Source organism: Lactuca sativa, chromosome 6, assembly GCF_002870075.4.
Source record: "Lactuca sativa cultivar Salinas chromosome 6, Lsat_Salinas_v11, whole genome shotgun sequence".
NCBI lineage: Eukaryota > Viridiplantae > Streptophyta > Magnoliopsida > Asterales > Asteraceae > Lactuca > Lactuca sativa.
The window spans coordinates 42,758,519-42,783,181 of record NC_056628.2 but is presented as its reverse complement, the minus strand read 5'-3'; the positions used below and the strand labels follow the sequence as shown (position 1 = coordinate 42,783,181).

The following is a 24,663-nucleotide window of genomic DNA, read 5'->3' as shown; positions in this document are numbered from 1 at the left end:
TATATGTCCAAGTATATGATTACTTAAAGTGGCCAAACATTTGTACACAACTTATAAATTCATACAATATGAATTATGACTAGTTTTTGCTCTCTATTATAATAATTATTTCCTAGAAACAATAATTCTCAATATGTTGGTAAAATATTGTTTTCATAGAATAATATTTTTCCAATTAAATACAAATGCTGATTATATTTATTAATAATCAAATTATACTAATAAGTAATCAATTAGAAGTAACTTGTTATATGATGTGACCCTATATGTGTTGGATTGATGTGTCTAAGTCAGTAACTAAATTGATATATTTTTTAATTAGAATCAAAGTCCTTCTTGGGTTGCCCTCATAACCTATAACTGAATAGAATGACTTTTAGAGAGAGATTGATTAGTTAACTAATCTGATTAATAAATTAATTAGAAATAGAAATAAATGATTTATTAATATATTGTATAATTAATATATTAATTTGAAATAATAATTATTAATTAAGATTTAATAAGAAATTAATTGGAATTAATTTGGGGTTAATTAGAATTAACTGAAAGTGTAGGGGCTAAGCTGTAATTGTTCAATAGTTGAACAAGCAGGAATTCCAAAATCGTCCTAGCCTTTGGATAATTTTAAGGAGGAAGATTAGGGTTTTGAAATATTCTTTATAGATAAATAAGGAGTTGGATAATTACCATATTTAGGATAGTCTTATATATATATATATATATATATATATATATATATATATATATATATATATATATATATATATATATATATATATATATTAAAGATGACCATCTTTAGGACTAGTGCCAGTTTGCCGGTCATTTTATCCCCACACCTGTAGGTAATCGATCCTTCCAGTTTCTTCCTTCCTTATCCAAACCTTTTGTTCTTTTTTCCTTCTTTCCTCAGATAGCGTTCATCGCCACCGCCATCCAATCCACCGTATCCACTCTCTCCATACCTTTACTCCTGTTGCTATTCCTTTTCCCATATCGTTCTATTCACCAAAAATCACAGAAACAGAAGCACCACCTCTTTCTTCCATATGTTCGGTGCTGGTGAGTAGGTTGTGGAGGAGGTAAGGGAGAGGGGGTAACAACGAAGATTACATGAGTTAGGTGCTGATAGTGGAGGTTATGACGTGTTCTTCAGCCACGATGCACCGACTCAAAGTTCCAATAGCATTGCTCTAGATACCCACCGCCTTCCTCTTACCATTTCTTCCCGATTGTCTTTTCTCCACCGCCTGCTCATTCCGACCGTCTTTTCTCCACCGCTAACTTCCCACGTACGATCCATTTTTTTGCTTTCCCTTCTATCACGCTTTCCATAAATTTCTCCTTTCTGATCCTTGATGTACTCCCGCTCCGACGGGAAGCTGAAGCCGACGGTTGATGTTGGTGAAACGCAGGAGGTTTCTAACTGGAGGTGAGTTGGTGGGTGTGAATGGAAGATACCAGTCCGCAACGGAGGCTACGATGATGGTCTTCTACCGTTTCCATAGATGATTCGGCTATGAGCGGCCTTCACAAAACCCCAGATGACTGTAATCACTGGACACCGCCATCACCAAATGCCTATTCCCCCATCTATCAAAGTCACCGCCTTTAAGGTCATTCTCCCTTTAATGAGATTGTTTCCACCTTTTCTTCATCATCGGTGTCTTCTCAGTTGCGATTGAATCGGTGTATGTTTGGCTTTTTAAGTTAAGCATCTAATTATCGACATTTCGGTTGTGATTTGGATTGAGAATCCATTATTGTGTTTGCTTGATTTTCGTTTTATGCTAATAAATCACAGATGCGTTGTATCGTTGTTGAGACTGATTTAATATTCCTCAGAGGGTATGTTTCTGTCATACATCTTACATCTGGTACCTTCCTTTCTCTCCTGCAAGCAGTTTTCAAATTGAATTGCACTTTTTATATGCATTTGTTATGTACAGGAATCCATGGTTTCTACTTTTATATGTTTATGACCTCCTGTAATTGATTGGTTATGTTCTTGAATTTGAGTACATCATTTACATTTTTCTTGTCTGATTGTATAAAGTTGCGTTTTCAGTCAAATTGATGTCGGTGTGGTTCTTTCAACTTCAATTGGTAGTGCAAGTCATAATTTTGGTGTTCCTGGATGCAGAGCGGTAGGTAAGCACAATCATCAAATGATCAGATTACAAACACATAAACTTCAAATATTTTCGACTTTTCTCCAACAACCTTAATTAAATTAGTCAATTAATTTTGAATGCGATAACAGGAACCTACTTTTAGTTCTTGATTGTTTGCATCAGATATGTTTGAGTGTTCTATGCACAAGAACAGCTTCCTAAATTGCAGGTTAGTTGATTCATTTTTTTTTATTTTTGCTTTACTAAGGGATCTTGGAATTGCGTATATAGGTTTGTTTGCAACCATTTTCTCACTCTGGGGGTATGTTTTCAATCCTTCTGTCACACATAGTGGGTGCAAGTTTATGTTTCTAAACTTACTGGAACAACAGAGAAAAAATTGAAAACATTCTTTTATAGTACCACTCTAATTACAGGTTCCATCTAATATCCATCATTTATTATTTTACCTTCAAAATGTTTCAATTGTAATTAATTTTGATGGTATTTGTGTAGAAAGTAACTTCTTTATAACAATTTGATATTTCAGGAGATTACAGACACAAATGGGTTGAATAGATGCATCCAGGTGTTTGTATTTATAAACTATTACTCTTAAAAATAGATTGAATGGAATTTGCTCAACCATTTGTTTTTATTGATTATCTTAGTGCTATGGTTGATTTCTTTATTTATTGACGATTATGCTGCTTGCTTTCATCAAGTTTTCCTTTTTCAGTTTATAGATTAACCTGTTTTATAATTTTTGTAGCATTCTCATTAAAATGACTTGCTTAAATATTGTGTACTTCTACTTTCTGGAAGAGAATCTGTTTTTATCTTTATAAAAATTTAAATGTCTTTATACTTTCATGATTTAAGTTCAGTTAAGATGTTTTCCTTAGGATTTGTAGTAATTGTTAACTTTTCATCTAGGATGTTGAGGTAATTGTGATTCAGTGTATTCAAATGATGGTTAAAGAGACAAAGATCAAAACAAAGAGGGGGTTGTTTCAAGTAAAGTGATTAACCTATGCTCCTCCACATTGTTCAAGTCATTAGGAAATCTATAAAGCTTTAACAATATATTTTGATTGCTCCAAAAATTTATCAGTGTCAATTCTAATTCTTGATTTTTTTTCATTGAATCATCAGGTAATGACTTATGACAATCAATTTGGTTGAAAGAAAGAGATGGTTGTTTATGAGATCGTATCTTTGTCGTGTTGAATTCAATTCAGTTTTAGCAGAAGAAGATTCAGCTTCTAGAAGATTCTCGAGGTCACTTTTTCTTGAAGATTACATTGGTTTTGGAAGAACTTCAAAAGCTACTGTTTTTAGTTCTCGAATTGAAGATGGGTCTGAAGCTACAGTCACACAACCCATTTCAGAAATCTCAAATGAAAGTTTATACGACTACAAAAAGTCCAATTTGTCCTTCAAACATGATGCTGCAGTTGTCATTCAATCAACATTTAGAAGTTTTCTGGTCATTTAACAAACCCATGTCATATTTTTCTTGATCTTGGTGTCAAAATGCTTATAAGTTATGTGAATTTTCAGGCTAGGAATCAAAATGAAAAAGAAAGAGTTTAATCAGAATATGGTTTTGATTTAGAGTTTGCAGTGCCCACCGGAAGTCCTGGCAGGGCGTCGATAGCGACATTGGTAGACGTTCAAATGGGAAAGTCAGAGGTGGAAATACTCAAACTATAAACAAATAGTTGATCAAATAACATTTACAAAGAACAAACAATGGAAAAAATTGGCGCATCCGACCCCCACAACGCGGGGGTTCCCCACCTAGTTATTATAATATTTTATTAGAGTTATACAGGGCTTTCCTTATCAACTATAAATAAGACCCTTAAGGTCCTTAATTTCGTGCACTCTCCTTACTCCCATAGAGCCGAAAATTTTCTCTTTCATCATCTTTCCTAATGTCTTCTAGTTATTAGGGTTTTTGGTACAAACCATCAAAGACATTCAAGTTTTTGGTGCTTGCTTTCCGAGGAACTTCAAGAGGATTTTGTGTGATTATTTACTATAATAATCAAAAAGTATGTAATTTTATTCCTATATGAACTTAGATAATATTAGTGTTTCCATAGGGTTTCTTGATGTTCATAGTTTATTGCTATCAATAGGGTAAACATAGATCCTAACTAGGTTGCATGTGAACTTAATGATTAAGTGGTTTTCCGTTCATATGTAATTTTTATAACCTAGAAAACCCATCAGTGGTATGAAAGCCTTAGTTTTGTATTCGATTGTGCAAAATATTGAATAGATCAAAATTGCGGTTTATGTAAATTAAACTGTAACAGCCCGAAATTCCAAGTATTGTTATATTTATGATTTTGGGTGTTTTAAGAGGGGACTCGGTGAGTCTGAGCTCCAACTCGCCGAGTAGGATCGCAGATCTGGTCGCGGGTTCGCGACTGGACTCGACGAGTCCGGATATGGACTCGGCGAGTCCGCGCTGTTTAGCGAAACCCTAACTTCCCAGGTTTGGGACATATATAAGGGGCCTTATGGCCGTCATTGTTCACCCTAGTCCTTTGAGTGAAACCCTAATTCGATTGTGAGCATCTGGAGCAAGGTAGAAGACCATTATTGATCTTGGAAGTGTTATTTTGCAAGGAGGAGGAGGCTTGGTTAAGGGAACAACAGGAGAAGCCATATTCTGAGGATTGGGGACACAGAGCAACGTTGTTCAGGTAATATTTTCGAGTTGTTCCCTTCTATGTTGATGTGTATATGGATTTAGGGTTTATGGAACCCTTTTGTGGCTAGATTGAGTGCTTCCTTAGTCCCCCAAGCGATTGGAACCCTATATTGGGACTCTTGGAAGTCCAGAGTGTCCCATGCCTGAGCTTTTCGGGAATCAATGGAGGTTTTGGATTGGAATCCTTATGCCTTAGGTCAAAACGTCAATTATGAGTCATGGGGTGTATTATGAGCACCGAAATAAGGACTTTACGTGATGAACCAGTCTAGGAAGGCCAGACCTATGAACTGCCGGAGCAGATCTGACCTTAGAAAGCAGTTGGAGCGGTTGCATGGCATGGACTCGCCGAGTCCGATGAACAGACTCGGCGAGTAGTTTGAAGATGCCCTTGGACTCGGCGAGTTGTATGAACAACTCGGCGAGTAGGTTGAAGATAGCCATAGACTCGGCGAGTCTGTTCTTGGACTCGACGAGTCTTGTCGAAGAGTCCCGATATTCTAGGGTTGAGTCGAGAATCGGTGAGTCAAGGGATGACTCGGTGAGTTGAGGGCGAGTGGACTCAGAGTTGTTGAACTCGGCGAGTCTCGGGGTGACTCGGCGAGTTAGGTCGCGGATTGAGTGAAGTTTTGGGTATGGGAACTCGGCGAGTCATCGGGTTGACTCGGCGAGTAGGGTCAGTCAGGGGTTGACTTTGACCTTGTCTTTGACCAAGGGTTGACCAGTGGTTCCAGGGGTATTTTGGTAATTGTTGATTATTGTTGAGTTCAGTGCATTGGTGGCTGTCCGGAGGTGGAGACCGTATCAGTGATTGGAGCAGCTTGAGTTATCTGTTCAGTCGGCAGTTTCGAGGTGAGTTATCCTCACTATATCGCTAGGGTTTATGGCACCAAGGCCAACCTTTTTATCGGATGGAAATCCGGGTAGTTGTCAGTTGTTATATGTTGTGGGCCGGAAGGCATTGCTATGTGGACCGGAAGGTCATGGCCTGGAAAGGCGTATGTGTGTAATTAGTATGTTGACTAATCCTTATGGTGATGTTATGCTAGTGACCGGTTAGTCTGGTATCTTGAATAGAGTAATGCTATGTTATGTGGTCTGTTGATCGATTGCTGACTGTGAACTGTTATATGATTATGTGTTATGCGTATGATTGCTAGACCTGGGGTGTGACCCGGTATGCAGGGTCGTTCTATGTCCTGTTAGGTTATGTATGCCTTTATGCTGATATGTATGCTTATTATGCCGTGGGCCGGAAGGCAATATGTTATGGGCCGGAAGGCATTGCGTTATGGGCCGGAAGGCGATATGTTTTGGACCGGAAGGTCGAGGCCTGGAAAGGCGTATATGTGGTTGGTATTTTGGGGGTATCTCACTAAGCTTTCGGGATTACAGTTGTGGTTTTATGTTTTCAGGTTCTCAGGAGGCTGTGGCAAGGCAAAGGCGTGATCGTACCGTTCCTCGCGTTGATGTTTTATGATATGAACCTGGGAAAATACTCTGTTAAATAATGTATTGAAAACCTTTTTGTAACAACGTTATTAAAATGAGTGGTTTTTGAAAAGTTTTAATTGCTTTGAAATTTTGGTCGTTACATAAACCCTAATGACATAAAATTTCCGCGAAAGGGTAGGTATTCCTTAGGGTTTCTAGTTTTCTTAATTACAATTTAAAATGCCTTAAAATTTGGATAATTAAATACCTGCTAACCCTATACCCTTTTTCGAAAATTAGAAGGGTATTTGGGATTATGATTAAATTTGACTTATTCTAATAATTATAATTATTTAATCCAGAATAATTTAAATTTGAATTATTTATTAATTGTTTAATTGAAGATACTTATTTAAAACCTTAATGATTTAAATTAATTTAATTGATTAATTAAAGGATAATTGGTAAATCATTAGTTGGTTAAAATTAATTAATTAATTTTTAATTTCGCAAATTAATTTTAAACCTAGTGTTTTGAAAAAATTTAAAATACACCTTATACTATATATAATTAAATGTTTAATATGTTATACGTATAATAAAAGTCACTCAAATCAATTGTAGGCCTCATTCACGAAGCCATACTCTAAGAGGGAGGGGGGGGGGGTAACAAAATGGCCTATAAAATGACCAGTGAATGGGTGTCAACTCTCACCCACCGCTCCCTTGTATGGTAGAGGGTCATTAGTTGAATGAGTTTGATATGACATAACCTCTAAAAGTATGATGCTATGAATTAACACAACCTTTATAAATCCCAACTCTAGTTACTTTAGGAAAAAAAACTATGAAGTGTATGCTAATCCACGAAAACGCACATCAGCCTTTACAAGTCGTTAGTGGAGCATGCGTGGTTTACCAACACACTAATTTGGGACTATAAAGTTGAGTGATGAACAAATCGAAAATTATCATTGTTAATGGAGTGTGTGTGGTTGTCACACCCCAAAACCGAGAATGGCGAAAACGTTCTGGGGTGGAGGACGTCATGTATGTATCACAACAATGTAAAGTAGTAAACAAGCAACAACATCATCCATTGCATTAATAGAATAATTCTGCTTACAAGTGTGTTCTTTCATAGTATAAAACAACATAATGAATACTCAAAATAAAAAGACGAGTCTTGACTGCTCCGTCTTCTCTAAACCTTGCATCGGTACCTGCCTATTTGTAACCTGAGAATACAAGTTATTTTGAAAGCGAGTATCAACAATAAAGCTGGTGAATTCATAAGTATTTTAATGTTATTGCTTTGAAAAGTTGTTATGAAAGACTAGTGAATGTTTGATGAAACATTTAGTATAAGTATGAAAACCGTAGAAAATCCCATATTTCCTACTAGTATAAAAAGTAGTCTTCTACCAAGATCCGAATGTTTTGAAAGTAATCTTCTACCAATACCTGACCGTTTTGAAAGTAGTCTTCTACCAAGACCTGAATGTTTTGAAAGTAGTCTTCTACCAAGACCTGACTGTTTTGAAAGTAGTCTTCTACCAAGACCTGAATGTTTTGAAAGTAGTCTTCTACCAAAACCTGAATGTTTTAGAAGTACACATCACTGTAAATGTGATGGTTTTTCCCTGTTTAACTATTATTATAAAACTATAAAAGTAATAATATATTAACTTATGTTGTATCCTTTGGTACTAAGATATTCCAGTATGATCTACCTCGTCGGTTATGTGAACGTGACACAAAATAAAGGTAACAATATAATTATATAGGTATTAGTCTACCCTGTCGTTATGTGAATGTATCACAAAATAAAGGTAATGAGCTAATAAATTAAGTATTATCCTTTGGTAGTAGAATAAACACGGTGTGGAAACTCGCCTTAAATGGATCAACCGTAGACATCCGTAGATGTGCATTTACCTCTGTTACTAACAGTTGGGTGTAGGAATAGTTAGTCCCTTAAGTATACCTGTAATGGTATCAACCGTAGACATTTGTAGATGTACATTTACCTCTGTTGCTAACAGCCGGGTGTAGGAATAGTTAGTCAATTAAGTATACCTGTAATGGTATCAACCGTAGACATCTATAGATGTGCATTTACCTCTGTTACTAACAGCCGGGTTTAGGAGTGGTTAACCCCTTATAGTATCCTTTGGTACTAGGATAGACATATCTAATCTAATAATATCTATGCATATAATATGTAATAGTATCTTATCATATAGTATCTATGTAAAAGTATCCCTGTAAAAGTATCCATATAAGTGTATCCATGTAAGAGGAATCTCTGTAAGAGTATCCCTTCATATAGCATGTAGTATAGACTCATGAATGAACTGACTCTGGTGTAATTCCTTGTAATAGGAATAATGTTTTGTATCCCCTAAACTGTTCCTATAATAGTTTACCGGAATGTAATTGATGAGTGTCCAAGTAGGTTTATACACCCTTGCTACCTAAGAGTGTCGGAACTGAACTAACTGATGGAACATTTATGTCTATATAGGTATACATGATATATATAACTAATATTTAGACGACATTCGGACGAATAACTGATACCCTAAGGCCACATCCCAACGAGAACAAAAAAAGAAATAAGGCGAGCTAGCAGTTCTAAGTCTTTTAAACCTTTCTTATTTAACTATACATATATAGGCAAGCATTTAACAATAAGTATAAAAGAAGTTTTGTAAAACCTTTGAAAAGTTTAATAAATAAGAATTTATGACTTGATGTCATTTTATAAAACGATTCGAAAACAGTTGACAAGACAGTTTAAGTGTAAGAAAACATTTGTTTGAAGCACAACTATAACAGATTCAAAAAGGAAACATACAGTTTGTAAGACAGTTTCTAAAAGTGTTTTAACATGTAAAAACATTTGAGAAAGCTATTTGAAGTACTCTGTTTGGTGAAACGGCTAAAAGTGTAGTAAGTCCAATTGTATGTTAATTATAAATCACATGTGATTGATTTCATAACCAAAAAGTATAACAAAGATTTATGTCTTTCACACGGGGATAACCGTGTGTTTACTTGTATTCCCCCCCCCCCCACTTAAAAGTGTATAAAAAGCATTTATAAAGCATTTGAAAGTGTAGATTATAGGGGTATGAACTCACTTGATTGAATTGGTTGATTTGAAGTAGTCGAGAGAAGAATCGAGCAGAACTTCGACAGGAAGAGTTGAAAACGCGGTAAAATCTCAGGATTCTCGGGACTCTTGAGAGTTTAGAACTTCCTTTGGGACTTGGGTGTGAAAAGCGGGGCTTCGGGAGGGTCTCGGGGGCTTAAATGCAGAGTTTCGGCGCGAGAAAGAAGAGAACTGAGCAATGGAACTCGGAGCCCTTGAAATCTATTTATAAGGCCATTTTTTGAGTGCTACGTCGTGGAAGAGGGTGTGACACGTCATGGTGAGTCAGACTTATCCTCTTCTGTTGATTGGATGCTCTTAGTCACTGGCCGGGTCGCGGCGAACTGTGCCACGTCGTGGCAGACCTGACAACCTCAGATTTCGGGCCTCGAACTTGTAAAATCCGTAACTTTCGCGTACGAGCTCCGTTTTCGACGTTCTTTAGATGCACGCGTAGGTGAGAATATACTATACAACTCTCGTTTAGACTTCATCGGCTAATTTTGACATTATTTTTAATTATTTATTTTTAACGGGTCGGGACACGAAAATTCCATTAAAAATCCATAACTTCTTCATCCGATGTCCGTTTTCGTCAGACTTTTTACCGTTGCGCTAATATTGTTGAGACCCTCAATTCTCATTTAGATTTTTTTGGCCAAAAGTCTCTCGATCTCTATTTCGAGTTTTTAGCTGTCTACTGCTATATTCGGAACTTGGAAAAATCATAACTTCCTCATACGAAGTCAGATTTGGACGTTCTTTTTACGTACGTTTACGGTTTAATGTTAACTACAACTTTCAGTTAGATACTTAAGGCTAAAAACTATTGTATTGAAACTTCGCGTTTTTCGTTTAATCGGTGTTGCCGGTTTTGTCAAGAATCTTCGGTTGATCATAACTTCTTCGTTATAACTCGGATTTTATGGTTCTTTATATGTACGAAAACCTTGATACGATTCCTACTACTTTATTTAACCCAAATAAGATTTTAGGAAAGTTATATTTTGACCTAAATTTGACTGGTGTTACATTTTATTGTTTCAAAATATCGGGTTGTCACATCATCTCCCCGTTAGAGGGAATTTCGTCCCAAAATTTAATGTAAGGTAATTATTTGTGGACTAGGGAAACAGATGAGGGTATTTTTGTTTTGTCTGATCTTCGCGTTACCATGTGCATTCAGGTCCTTTCTTTGCATTCCAGCGGACCTTCACGATGGGTATGCGATTTTGTTTTGTTCTTTTAATTTCCGTATCTATGATTTCAATTGGCTCTTCTATAAAGTGGAGACTCTTGCTGATTTCGATTTCTTCTAGAGGGACGACGAGGGTCTCATCGGACAAACATTTCTTCAAGTTTGACACATGAAAGGTAGGGTGTACGTTATTGAGTTCCTGCGGTAGACGAAGTTTGTAGGCTACCGGGCCGATCCTTGCAAGGATCTCGAATGGTCCAATTTATCTTGGGTTTAGTTTCCCACGTTTTCCGAAACGTATTAACCCTTTCCAGGGCGAGACCTTTAATAGCACTCGGTCCCCGACCTGAAATTCCAAGAGCTTCCGTCTTTTGTCTGCATAACTCTTCTTGGTCGAATGTATGTTGAATGTTTTTGTGGTCTGTGAAGATAGTACACCCTGTACCCTACAAGTAGTGTCTCCAGATCTTCAGAGCAATTACCGCTGCTCATGACTCAAGATCACGTGTTGAATAGTTAACTTCATGTGTCTTAAGCTGTCTTGAGGTATAGGCAGTGACCTTTCCTCTTGTATAATAATGCAACCAAGTCCTTGGTTGGATGCATCGCATTACACCACAAAATATTCTATCCCTTTTGGTAGGGATAATATTGGTACGATGCATCAGGCTTACTTTAGCGTTTGGAACGCTCTTTCTTGTTTACAGACAAGTTCGGTGCTCCTCCAAGTGAGAAACTTGGCCTAAAGAATCCTCTTCTGAGGAGTTTGTTAAGCTCACTAGGAAGTTCTTGCATCTCAGTTGGAGCTAGACGATAAGGTGATTTGGCTACTGGGGTAACCCTTCTAACTAAGTCGATTCTGAACTCGAATTGACGTTGTGGTGGTAATCCCGATAGTTCTTCTGGAAAGGTGTTGGGAAAGTCACGTACTTTTGGGATGTTCTGAATGTCCTTCACTTCTTGGCTCGTATCGACAATGTGTGCAAGGAATGTGTGATAGTCCCTTCATAAGCACTTTTGAGCTTAAATACACGAAATGATGCGAAGTTTCGTACTTGATTTGTCTTTGTAAATAACAAGAGGTTCTTTGACAGGGAGGTTAAGATGAACTGCTTTATCAAAGCACCTGATGTCGGCTCGATGTAGACTTAACCAACTTCTACTGATTATGATGTCTTCGCTAGAAAGACGTTTACGGAGAAGGAGACGTACGCACGAAACTGGTATTGTGTGGATCGAATTGACTCAAGTTGTATGATAAAATCGGAATCAACTGGAAATAAAGGCACTAGATTTGATCATAAAGGCGTTACAGACAAAACACAACAGTGCAACTTTTTAACAGAGTTACAGTACTTTATAGTAACTATAGGAATACTGTTGCGAACAAAGTATACTACAAAAGGCAAGTATACGTAGCACGAGGGTCCCTTAACTGACGGGATCTCGCAAAAGATAAGACTCGAGATGCACTAGTTTTAAACATGTTTTAAAAACACACATAATACTAACGATTGGAAGTGAACCTATACTATAGTAGGGTCCTTCGTTGCCTCTTTCCATTATGAGTTCAAACTCCTACGGATTCACCGTCGTTCTCCTCTGTTGGACAGTCCCTCTTGAAGTGTCCCATTACGCCACATAGATGGCACATTAGAGAGATTTCGACATTAGTGGTTGAAGTAATGTGTTGGATCCGAGTCTTGCAGTAACGGATGGTGTGTCCCTTTTTATTTCAGTTTAAGCACTGCATTTTCCGACAAGGTCCATGATGGTGATAGTTGCATTTGTTGCACTTTGGGAGGTTGCCAGCATACTGTCTGGCCGGGTTAGGGATAACTGGGATACTAGAAGGGATGGTAGTAGGAGGTACAGAAGTCGTGGTTGTGAAGGTTGCCACAGGTTGTTGTCTTTTGCTTGCCCCTTGGGGTGATTTGCCTTTAGCCTTAGCCTAGAACTTTCTTTTGTTATTCTTGGGATTGGGATTCGGGGTGTCGTGGTAGTTTGTTGCTCGATGAGGTACTTGATTGTTACTTGGATTGGAATTATTGTTAACAATCCCGCTAACATTCGCGTTGTTAGCGTTAAGGTGGGTCAGAACAGCTGACACGACAGCTGCGACTGCAGCTTGAAAGGTAGCTGCATCAATCTAAAGAGTTGGTGTTTGGTTGATTGGTTGATTGTTTTTCTTCGGCGACATGATTCTGTAACACGAAAGATAAGGATTTTGTGAGCGATTTTGGTTGACCCTAAATGTACTTCGATCGCTTAAGTAAAGAGTAAAAATGTGCTCTTGAGGGTTTGACCTACATCCCTATGATGCAGTCCTAGTACGGAATTGAAGTGTGTTCACGAAGGTCCGGCCTACATCCCTATGATGCAGTCCTTAGTAAGGAGTAGAGGTAAGCTCGTAGAATGGTCTCAAGACGTTTGTTGTTCAAGCCGAGGTATCGTTGGTTGGTGAATAACATGATCCAACCACTAAAAGAGACTTGAAAATGTCACCGGAGTTAAATTACTATTGTCCAATGTCTTGACTAAAGCATGTTTCAGATAAACTCCAATGAAAGTATGATGAGAGTATTTGAACAAAGAGTGACATGGAAGTTAGCCGGCTGTCAATATCATCGATGTTTAAGATGTAATAAGTCTAGGAAAATTTTGACCTTATAGAAGGTCTTACATCATATCCTGAGTAGCAAAGTTTTGGCCGCATAAAGGCCAAACTAAAAGTACCTACAGTACAAGGCAATTCCATAGAAAATGCCACATAGGACATAGACAGGAACACGGTTCTTTAAAACAAGAAGAAAATTAAAGTATCTCCTACTGGTGACGATCATCCCTCTGGTGAACTCTCAGTTCAGCCAGTTGGCGTTCCATATCAAGTAGGTGTCTTTCGTACACCCTCTGGCGTACTCGGAGCTCTATGACTTCGGCTCGTGATTCAGTCAGTGCTTGAAGCAGGGCTTCATGGTCTCTCTCAGATCTCTCACGAGCATCTTCCAGACGAATGGTGCGGAGGGTATGCATTTTTGCATTGGTGACAACTTCTGTAATTTGATGTAGGGCTGTCCTGTCTTGAATCTCATTTTGAGCCACTCTGCGGACCAGGATTGGCAAGATTCTGTCTGCTGAGCCCCCATTGCTTAGGTCATAAAAGCTTCGGTCACCACTAAATGGCATGGGCTGATCTTGTCCTTGGCTCCATGTTTCCAAGGATTCTACCCAAGGAGGTGTCGGGCCATGAAAAGCCGGACGAGGGTTAGGATTTGGAAAGGGAGCTGCCTGGGGTAGGTTCTCAGCCTTGGGTTCGGAGTTATCATCACCCGTGAGGTCTTTAGTGTGGTGATCATTCAAAGGGATAACATGATCATTCTCTGGTCCTTCTCCAAACCATCCAGCAATGACTTCGTTCGTAAGGTACGGGTTGCCGTGGGGATGGAGTCCAACCATGTTATCTACGCGAGAATTGGGGTAAGGAAATAATTATTAGACGAACTATCTAGATAATTATTAGAAAATCTTCATTAGTTACATCGCTATTTGTAAAGTGCATACCAGTCATATGTAATCAACACAGGATAGACTTTCGAATAAGTGACCTTAACTCCAAATTCACAAGGAATAGGGGTAAAGCAAAAATTTCACCGATTCTAAGTCTATAACATCCTAGTTACATATAGCCTTAGTGTATCCATTTAGCAACTATCAACTTAGTAATGAAGATCCTTTTTAGTTCTCAAGTAAGTAATTATGGTAACACAAAACACCCCTATGGTATTTTAGACTTAGGTTCTGTTATAATGTTCTCATTGTGGTAATGTTGGTAAGTTTTTAGACTTGTTGCAATATCACAACCATTCTTGGGCATATGCTAATCACTCCTCGGACCAGCATAGTTGATCAGGCTATGCCACTCCCAAGACTGACTATACATCCCCAAGCTTACTTGTGATATTCAACAATCATAATACGTTTGTTCTTGTCGTTGTGACACCGATTTTAGTATGAATGCAGGCACGTATACTTACTTAAATATTTTATTATTTAGAAGCATAAACTCTAAGTTAGAGTATTTTTAATCCCATTGTATTTATAGTTAGTATATCTTTTATGGGTTGATATACTCAATTCACTATAAACAATGCTCTGATACCAATCTGTCACACCCCAAAACCGAGAATGGCGGAAACGTTCTGGGGTGGAGGACGTCATGTATGTATCACAACAATCTAAAGTAGTAAACAAGCAACAATATCATCCATTGCATTAATAGAATAATTCTGCTTACAAGTGTGTTCTTTCATAGTATAAAACAACATAATGAATACTCAAAATAAAAGACGAGTCTTGACTGCTCCGTCTTCTCTAAACCTTGCATCGGTACCTGCCTATTTGTAACCTGAGAATACAAGTTATTTTGAAAGCGAGTATCAGCAATAAAGCTGGTGAATTCATAAGTATTTTAATGTTATTGCTTTGAAAAGTTGTTATAAAAGACTGGTGAATGTTTGATGAAACATTTAGTATAAGTATGAAAACCGTAGAAAATCTCATATTTCCTACTAGTATAAAAAGTAGTCTTCTACCAAAGGCCGAATGTTTTGAAAGTAATCTTCTACCAAGACCTGACCGTTTTGAAAGTAGTCTTCTACCAAGACCTGAATGTTTTGAAAGTAGTCTTCTACCAAGACCTGAATGTTTTGAATGTAGTCTTCTAGCAAGACCTAAATGTTTTGAAAGTAGTCTTCTACCAAGACCTAAATGTTTTAGAAGTACGCATCACTGTAAATGTGATGGTTTTTCCCTGTTTAACTATTATTATAAAACTATAAAAGTAATAATATATTAACTTATGTTGTATCCTTTGGTACTAAGATATTCCAGTATGATCTACCTCGTCGGTTATGTGAACGTGACACAAAATAAAGGTAACAATATAATTATATAGGTATTAGTCTACCCCGTCGTTATGTGAATGTATCACAAAATAAAGGTAATGAGCTAATAAATTAAGTATTATCCTTTGGTAGTAGAATAAACACGGTGTGGAAACTCGCCTTAAATGGATCAACCGTAGACATCCGTAGATGTGCATTTACCTCTGTTACTAACAGTCGGGTGTAGGAATAGTTAGTCCCTTAAGTATACATGTAATGGTATCAACCGTAGACATTTGTAGATGTACATTTACCTCTGTTGCTAACAGCCGGGTGTAGGAATAGTTAGTCCCTTAAGTATACCTGTAATGGTATCAAACGTAGACATCTATAGATGTGCATTTACCTCTGTTACTAACAACCGGGTTTAGGAGTGGTTAACCCCTTATAGTATCCTTTGGTACTAGGATAGACATATCTAATCTAATAATATCTATGCATATAATATGTAATAGTATCTTATCATATAGTATCTATGTAAAAGTATCCCTGTAAGAGTATCCATATAAGTGTATCCATGTAAGAGGAATCTCTGTAAGAGTATCCCTTCATATAACATGTAGTATAGACTCATGAATGAACTGACTCTGGTGTAATTCCTTGTAATAGGAATAATGTTTTGTATCCCCTAAACTGTTCCTATAATAGTTTACCGGAATGTAATTGATGAGTGTCCAAGTAGGTTTATACACCCTTGCTACCTAAGAGTGTCGGAACTGAACTAACTGATGGAACATTTATGTCTATATAGGTATACATGATATATATAACTAATATTTAGACGACATTCGGACGAATAACTGATACCCTAAGGCCACATCCCAACGAGAACAAAAAAAGAAATAAGGCGAGCTAGCAGTTCTAAGTCTTTTAAACCTTTCTTATTTAACTATACATATATAGGCAAGCATTTAACAATAAGTATAAAAGAAGTTTTGTAAAACCTTTGAAAAGTTTAATAAATAAGAATTTATGACTTGATGTCATTTTATAAAACGATTCGAAAACAGTTGACAAGACAGTTTAAGTGTAAGAAAACATTTGTTTGAAGCACAACTATAATAGATTCAAAAAGGAAACATACAGTTTGTAAGACAGTTTCTAAAAGTGTTTTAACATGTAAAAACATTTGAGAAAGCTATTTGAAGTACTCTGTTTGGTGAAACGGCTAAAAGTGTAGTAAGTCCAATTGTATGTTAATTATAAATCACATGTGATTGATTTCATAACCAAAAAGTATAACAAAGATTTATGTCTTTCACACGGGGATAACCGTGTGTTTACTTGTATTCCCCCCCCCCCCCCCCCCCACTTAAAAGTGTATAAAAAGCATTTATAAAGCATTTGAAAGTGTAGATTATAGGGGTATGAACTCACTTGATTGAATTGGTTGATTTGAAGTAGTCGAGAGAAGAATCGAGCAGAACTTCGACAGGAAGAGTTGAAAACGCGGTAAAATCTCCGGATTCTCGGGACTCTTGAGAGTTTAGAACTTCCTTCGGGACTTGGGTGTGAAAAGCGGGGCTTCGGGAGGGTCTCGGGGGCTTAAATGCAGAGTTTCGGCGCGAGAAAGAAGAGAACTGAGCAATGGAACTCGGAGCCCTTGAAATCTATTTATAAGGCCATTTTTTGAGTGCTACGTCGTGGCAGAGGGTGTGACACGTCGTGGTGAGTCAGCCTTATCCTCTTCTGTTGATTGGATGCTCTTAGTCACTGGCCGGGTCGCGGCGAACTGTGCCACGCCATGGCAGACCTGACAGCCTCAGATTTCGGTCCTCGAACTTGTAAAATCCGTAACTTTCGCGTACGAGCTCCGTTTTCGACGTTCTTTAGATGCACGCGTAGGTGAGAATATACTATACAACTCTCGTTTAGACTTCATCGGCTAATTTTGACATTATTTTTAATTATTTACTTTTAACGGGTCGGGACACGAAAATTCCGTTAAAAATCCATAACTTCTTCATCGGTTAAAAATCCATTCAGTATTGACACGGGTAGGTCAGCACCCCAGGAGGGGAATAGTCGCCAAGTTCGGTTGTTAGGACCGACGGGTAGGTCAGCACCCCAGAATGTCTTGACACGGGTAGGTCAGCCCCCCCAGAATGGGTTGACACGGGTAGGACGGCACCCAAGAATGGCCGCACGGGTAGGTCGGCACCCCAGAATGGTCGTACCGGGTAGGTAGGGCACCCCAGAATTGCCCGGCAGTATGTATGTTGCGTGATTGTATGGTATGTGGTTCGATGGGGGAACTCACTAAGCTTCGAGCTTACAGTTTACAATTTTGGTTTCAGGTACCTCTTCAGTGAAGGGGAAGGAGCTGGCACGGTAGCGGCACATCATACACACATGTTGGTTTTCCGCATTAGAGTTTCTTGGGATTGTACTCTGACATTGTTTCATTTTGTGAGTGGTTTTTAGACATGAGTTGTGGATTTATGAAAAGTTATTATTAGCTGGTGTTTTCTTATAAATGTTTTTATAAATCAATTAATTAAAAATGAAATTTTTGGACTTTAAAATTGGGTCGTTACATGCCCTTAGCATGCATTTCATGTTTTACCTTGGTGATTACTATCGTGAACGAATCATCAGAAAGATATTCACTTCACAAATAAATCTCCATCTTCAACTTTATCTTGGATGTAGTGGAATTTCCTCCTTTTATGCACTGACCTTCTGTGATCTCAAGGATCATTAGTCAACATGACTGCACCTTTACAAAATAATTCCAATGGCAATTTGTTACTCAAAACAAATCTAAGGTCAACTATAAAGTCTTCTAGTCCAGGTATGTTCCTTGGATACTTCACTTGAACTAATGTAATATGACTCGTATTTTTGAGTCTACCACCATCTCCTACATGAAACCTCTCATGTTACCGTACTATAATTCAAAATGAATATCTATTTAGACTATGACTAAAAGTCATCTCTATAAATCATGTCACTATAGCTCTTTCTCAATCATGTTCTCTACTATCTACAAGTAACCATTCCTTGGGTATCTTTCAATACCTCAGAATGTTCTTGACAATTGTCTAACGATTCAGTCGTGAAATTTCTTATATTTTCTCATGATGCTTAAAACATTTAAGACATCTGCACAAACACTACTCATAACAATACAATATTGATACTATATCCGAAGCATATGGGAACCAGATCATCTTCTCATTTTAATGACTATATTAAAGGACTTTGAGATTCACTCAACTCCCTGCTATGATGTATATGAACAATCCTTTTCTTGGAATTTTCCATGTTGAAACTTTTGAACACATTATTCATATATGTGCTTTGACGGAGTCTTATTAAACATTTCGATTTATTATTTTAGATCCGAATACCAAGTATCAATATCGCTTTTCCCTAATTCCATCATAGTGAAATAATGCTCGAACTTTTACACTTTGCAACTTAAGGAAAATGTTTCTAATGAGTAGTATTTTCATCAACATGCAATACCAGGAAGACAACAACACTCTTACTAGCTTTAATATATGCTCAAGATTTATCTGGACTTTTATAAAGACAATACTTTTTGACTCTTCTTACAGAAGCACATATTCCGTGCTATGCGATGCTTTAAGCTCACACACACCTTTTTAAAAACTTTGTATGTTTAAATACTTTCAGAACGTGTCATACATCCTTCAAAAGTTTCATGCTAAGGAAAATCATTTAAACATCCATTTTACAATATCTTATTATAAAAGAAGGCAACAATGGTAACAAATAACAAAATAGACATTTTCTCAACTACTTGTGAGAATGTATCATCATAATTTATTTCTTGAGTCCGAGCGAAACCCTTTTCCACCATAGTAGCTTTGAATTTATGTACATTCCTATCCATGTTAGTCTTCATATTTAAGATCTAATTTTTCCCATTGTATTCATATTTAAGATCTAATTTCATGGACTGAATTTCGCTATCCTTATACCCTTCCCATTGGCAGCCTTAGGGCCCACCATTACTTCTTAGTAGCTATTAGGATTATCCAAATTGATCAGTGTTTTATCACTAATCAATGTGTCACCTTCCACAGTTAGATGAAATCCACAAAACTCAGGTGGTACACTAACTCTACTAGATCTTTGAAGAGGTAAGGCAATGTCATTTGACTTAATTGGTATTTCAACCTCAAGTTGAGAGCTAGTTCCAACTATAGGCTCAATGTCGGTCATATCTCGATTTCTTCAAGGTCAATATGACTCCCACTGACTTCTTAATATATATGTTCTTTCTCTCAAGGAACACTCATTTTGAGATATAAGCATGATGCTCATGGGCCTTTAAAACAAATATCAAAAGTTTTTAGTGAATACCCAACAATGTAACACTTCTTAGATCTCAATTCAAGTTGGTCATTGGTTCCTCGTCTAACGAAAGACCTAAAAACACCAAAAATAAATGTGAGGGAACTTTCCAAGTCCACGTTTCATGAGGTGTTTGCAAACCCACTTAGTCGGTTACAAGGTTCAAAACATGATGTACTATTTCAAGTGTATATTCCCCAAAAATGTAATTGGTAGCAAAACACGGCTCATCATAGATCGAACCATATAACATTTGATTCGCTTTTTAACAACACCATTACATTTTGGTGTCCTTAGATAAGGTAATTAAGAAACTATTCCACAATCTCTATGATGATCAATGAATTAGATACTAAGTCATTCTCCTTTCCTTTTAAATCGAAAACCCTTTTATCTTCATGCCCAATTGATTCCCTACTTTGTTCTAATACTTAAAACTTTTCAAAGTGTCAGACTTATGCTTAATCATATAAACAAAATCACATCTGCTGAAACTATCTTTAAATATGACATAGTAGTTTTTTCCGTCCCTTGTGATGGATTTGAAGGGTCCACACATTAGTGTATACAAGATCAAACAATCCCTTGGATTTCCTGAAACGATTTTTTTTTCAAACTAGGAACATAAATTTAGTAATAAATACTAAATTGAAATTATTCTATTGTGAGGATCAAACCCCTTTATTTACATTCAATCTCAAGGTTGTTTCACAAGATGTAGTATGTTTTCAAAAAAATAAATAAATAAATAAAATTCAAGGCTATTGTCACAAAGTCTAATGATTTGTTTATTTTACTACTATACTAGAACAATTTTGTAAGTAAATCCTTATTTTAACATTTAAGTCCATTTTGCCTCAAGTATTTTTCAATGTTAGACAATACTAAATTTATTTGACATTATACGTATAGAATCTTAGACATTAACTATGTTTTTATCTCGTAACCTTTAACATTAAATCACATCTAGACATTAACTATGTTTTTATCTCGTAACCTTTAACATTAAATCACATCTCTTCGAGACTCCATGGACGAAGGATCTCGGACATTAGCTTATTGTTGATTAATTTTAATTCATCTTTCCTTTATATTTTTATAATTTTAAAATTGTTATCGATTTTCTTTAATAAAGTAAATAAGAATTGATATGTTGAATCCAAATGTTGATAAGGGTTTTCATATTGTCACCAATTTTGAGGATGTCATATGGTGAAAACGGCATATGTTAAGGTAAACCCATGTTACTGACGCAACATTGCTGTATCCAATTGTACTAAAAGCATCAAAAGTTGTACGTCGATTATTATTATTTTAGGTTTACATTTCTTGTAAAAACACTAGCCTATATTAACCACCATCCAAGCATTATACTCTCTCTAGTCTCTTCCCCTCTCTCTAAACCTTCAAAAACTCCATTGATGAAGCTAGAGAGAGAAATCGAAACAGAGCTTCAGTTCGAAATTCAACAAGCACACACAGTCTCAGTCTGTGTGTTCTTGTTTGAATCCCACCGTTTGTGTGTGTTTCTGTTTGGGTTTTGATCTTCGTTATGTGAAAAACAGTGCGGGATTTTTGGAGTTGTGAATGTGATTCATTTGAAGAACAGAGAAGATGAAGAAACCAACGAAACCCATATCAAGCCCTGGAAGAACAGAGAAGTTTCCTCCGCCATTGATGAGGTTCTTAAGAAGCAACGTGGGAAGCAAGAGCAGTAACAGAGGAAGAAGATCACGTGCGAGCCCCATGTTCAGATGGAAGAAAAACACAGTTATCGAGACCACACAAGAACCATCTTCCCCTAAAGTCACGTGCATCGGCCAAGTCCGTGTCAGACGCTCCAAGAAAAACAAGAAAACCACCATCGCCACCACCACCACCACCTCCTCCCACCGCCGCCACCACCCAAGTAACCGCCTTTGCCGTTGCCTAAGAAAACTCAGACCAAAATCGTGTAGAAGCCTTTGGAGCAAATGGGTCTCGTGTTTCCGATGTGGGTATTGCAAAACATCCAGGGATTTACATGATTCACCGGTGATTGATGCTTCTCCGACATCTGCTCCCCGAAACGTCTCCGGCGACAATGGCGATGACGACGAAGAAGAAAAAGAAGTTGAAGATTTGACTCTAGAAGCTGATAATCAGGGCTTGATTTCACGATCACCACCCCGAAATGCATTTCTGTTGACAAGATGCAGATCTGCTCCCTACAGATCTTCTTCATTAGCAGGTAAATTATGGGAATCAACAGGCGGAGAAACAGGGGAGGAAGAAGTTAAAGAAAAAATTAAAAATTTGAGTATTGAAGAAGGAGAAGAAGGAGAAGAAGAAGTTATTGGGAATGAAAATGGAGAAATGAATGAAGAAAGTACATGTAATAAAAGCAATGAGGTTGAAGAATTGAAAGCAATCAAAGCTGCGCCATTGATTCTGAGCAGGTGTAAATCAGAACCAGCAAGAACATGGGATCGGATTCTTGTATGAGTTTGACTTGTGTAAACTTTTAATTGTGATTAATCGGTCAATCTTTTGTTTTCATTTTTATTTTTAGTTTGTCTTATTTCTAAATATATATATTTTTTAATCTTTTTTTCCTATCTAGTTGGATTAATTAATCATATATAATATAAATTTTGTAAAAAGGTTTACGAATCCAAGAATTGTAATCAATGTATTTATTATCATGACAATTTTATTTAGTTAATTAAATAATACATAATAATTGTTCAAGTTTATTACGAAGTATATAGTATACTTAATAACAAAAAAATACGTTATGGATTAATTTCTTACCAAATATATTTGTATATAATGGAAACTTTACAGCATTACTTACCATTTTTTTATATGGACTTCTAAAATATCGAAAAGAAACCAGTTAGCTGCCTTATATATTGGGATTTGTATAAATTATAAGGAAATTATTAATTAAAAATCGTATATTATTATTATTTATACATAGTTTCTTGTTTTCTTTCTATAATGTATTAAATAAGAAGTTATTCTTTTACCTGAATACAATGGAAAAGTTGACGTCAACTGGAACACGTGTGGGATCATGAAAATTGAATATAAATTAGAAATATGATATTGGTAAATTATGGCTAGAAATATACGACGGAATCTTTGAACTTATTTTTGGTTATTTAATTTCCAAAAAAATAAATAAATTCCATAGAAAATATTGTTATAAGAGAGGACCACGAATCCACGATGCCCATTCTCTTACCATGCACTGACCTGTCACGAGCCCAACTAATCGACTTATAAGCCCATCATCACTTTCATAATAATAATAATGATAATAATATTTATTAGTAAATAAAAAAAATATATTTTTACCGTAATAATTATTAGATTTTATTATTAGTTATCATGTAATAAAAATTATCACTTTTAATTAAAATATATATAAAATTTATATTTATATTGTCTGTTTTTATATTTGATGTAAATTACTTATTATTGGTGTCTGATTTAAGAAATATAAATAAATTTATATAGATGAATTTAATATTATAAAATTATCATTTTGCTCGAAATTAAATTTTAATAACATTCCTTAATTCAAGACTTCAAAACTTTAAAAATTAATAATGATTTTGTTATACATAATTGATTTGTATAATTTTTTTTTGTTTTTTGTTTTTTGCTTTTTTTTTTTTTGTTTTTTTTTTTTGTATCTTATACATCTTAATATTCAAGATATGAATAATATCTTTTATAATATATGTTAGATTCATTTGGGACATGATTATTTTTACAAGAGTGTGACCTCATTTTTTCTTTAATGAAATATTCTAATATCTATTGTTCATAAATTTTATATATATATATATATATATATATATATATATATATATATATATATATATAATATTTTAATATTCTAAAATAATATTGCTAACATATTTTACATTGAAATATGTTAAAACATATAATTTTTGAATATTATACATATTTATTTTTACGAACAATAAAATATTAGAATATTTTCTTAGAAACAAAATAATTAATACTTACCAAAATTTTGAAGTCTTAGTTAAGGAAGTTTATTAAAAATTTAATTTGTAGCAAAATGATAATTTTAAAATATTAAATTCATCTATATAATTTTATTTATTTTTTAAACTAAACACCAATAATAATTAATTTACATCAAATATAAAAACAGACAATATAAATATAAATTCTAAACATAATTTTTATAATTAAAAGTGGTAATTTTTTATTACATAATAAATTATAATAAAATATAATAATTATTTTCTGTAAAAAAACCTATTCGTCAAAAGAGTTATTTATCGTATACTGACCTGTGCGGACACACATCTAGTGTGTGTATATATATATATATATATATATATATATATATATATATATATATATATATATATATATATGGTTAGGTTATTTTGTTTTCACTATCTATTGTGTGCATGTATGATTGATTCTGGACCAATCATTGTAGTTATTTTAAGAAAGTAGTTAATGCATATTACATGTTGAAGATATAATGGATATTAATTACATCTACAACATTTAATATGCATTAATTACTTTCTTAAAATAACTAAAATGATTGGTCCAGAATTAATCATACATGCACACAATAGATAGGGAAAACATTTGAACCTAAGTGTATATATATATATATATATATATATATATATATATATATATATATATATATATATATATATATATATATATATATATATATATATATATGATGTAAACACTGATTGATCTATCAACAA

General features: G+C 35.5%; 1 protein-coding gene across 1 annotated transcript; it reads left to right on the top strand.

Moving 5' to 3' along the window:
• Positions 1 to 21,214: 21,214 nt before the first annotated feature.
• LOC111893086 (uncharacterized) lies at positions 21,215 to 22,498 on the top strand. The gene has a single exon (XM_023889164.3). The coding sequence runs from the start codon at positions 21,518 to 21,520 to the stop codon at positions 22,385 to 22,387; it is 870 nt and encodes a 289-aa protein (XP_023744932.1). The 5' UTR covers positions 21,215 to 21,517; the 3' UTR covers positions 22,388 to 22,498.
• The last annotated feature ends 2,165 nt before the right edge of the window (positions 22,499 to 24,663 follow it).

Bases quoted from the DNA above. Each gene is read 5' to 3' on its own strand.
- LOC111893086 (XM_023889164.3), top strand. From the start codon at position 21,518: ATGAAGAAACCAACGAAACCCATATCAAGCCCTGGAAGAACAGAGAAG.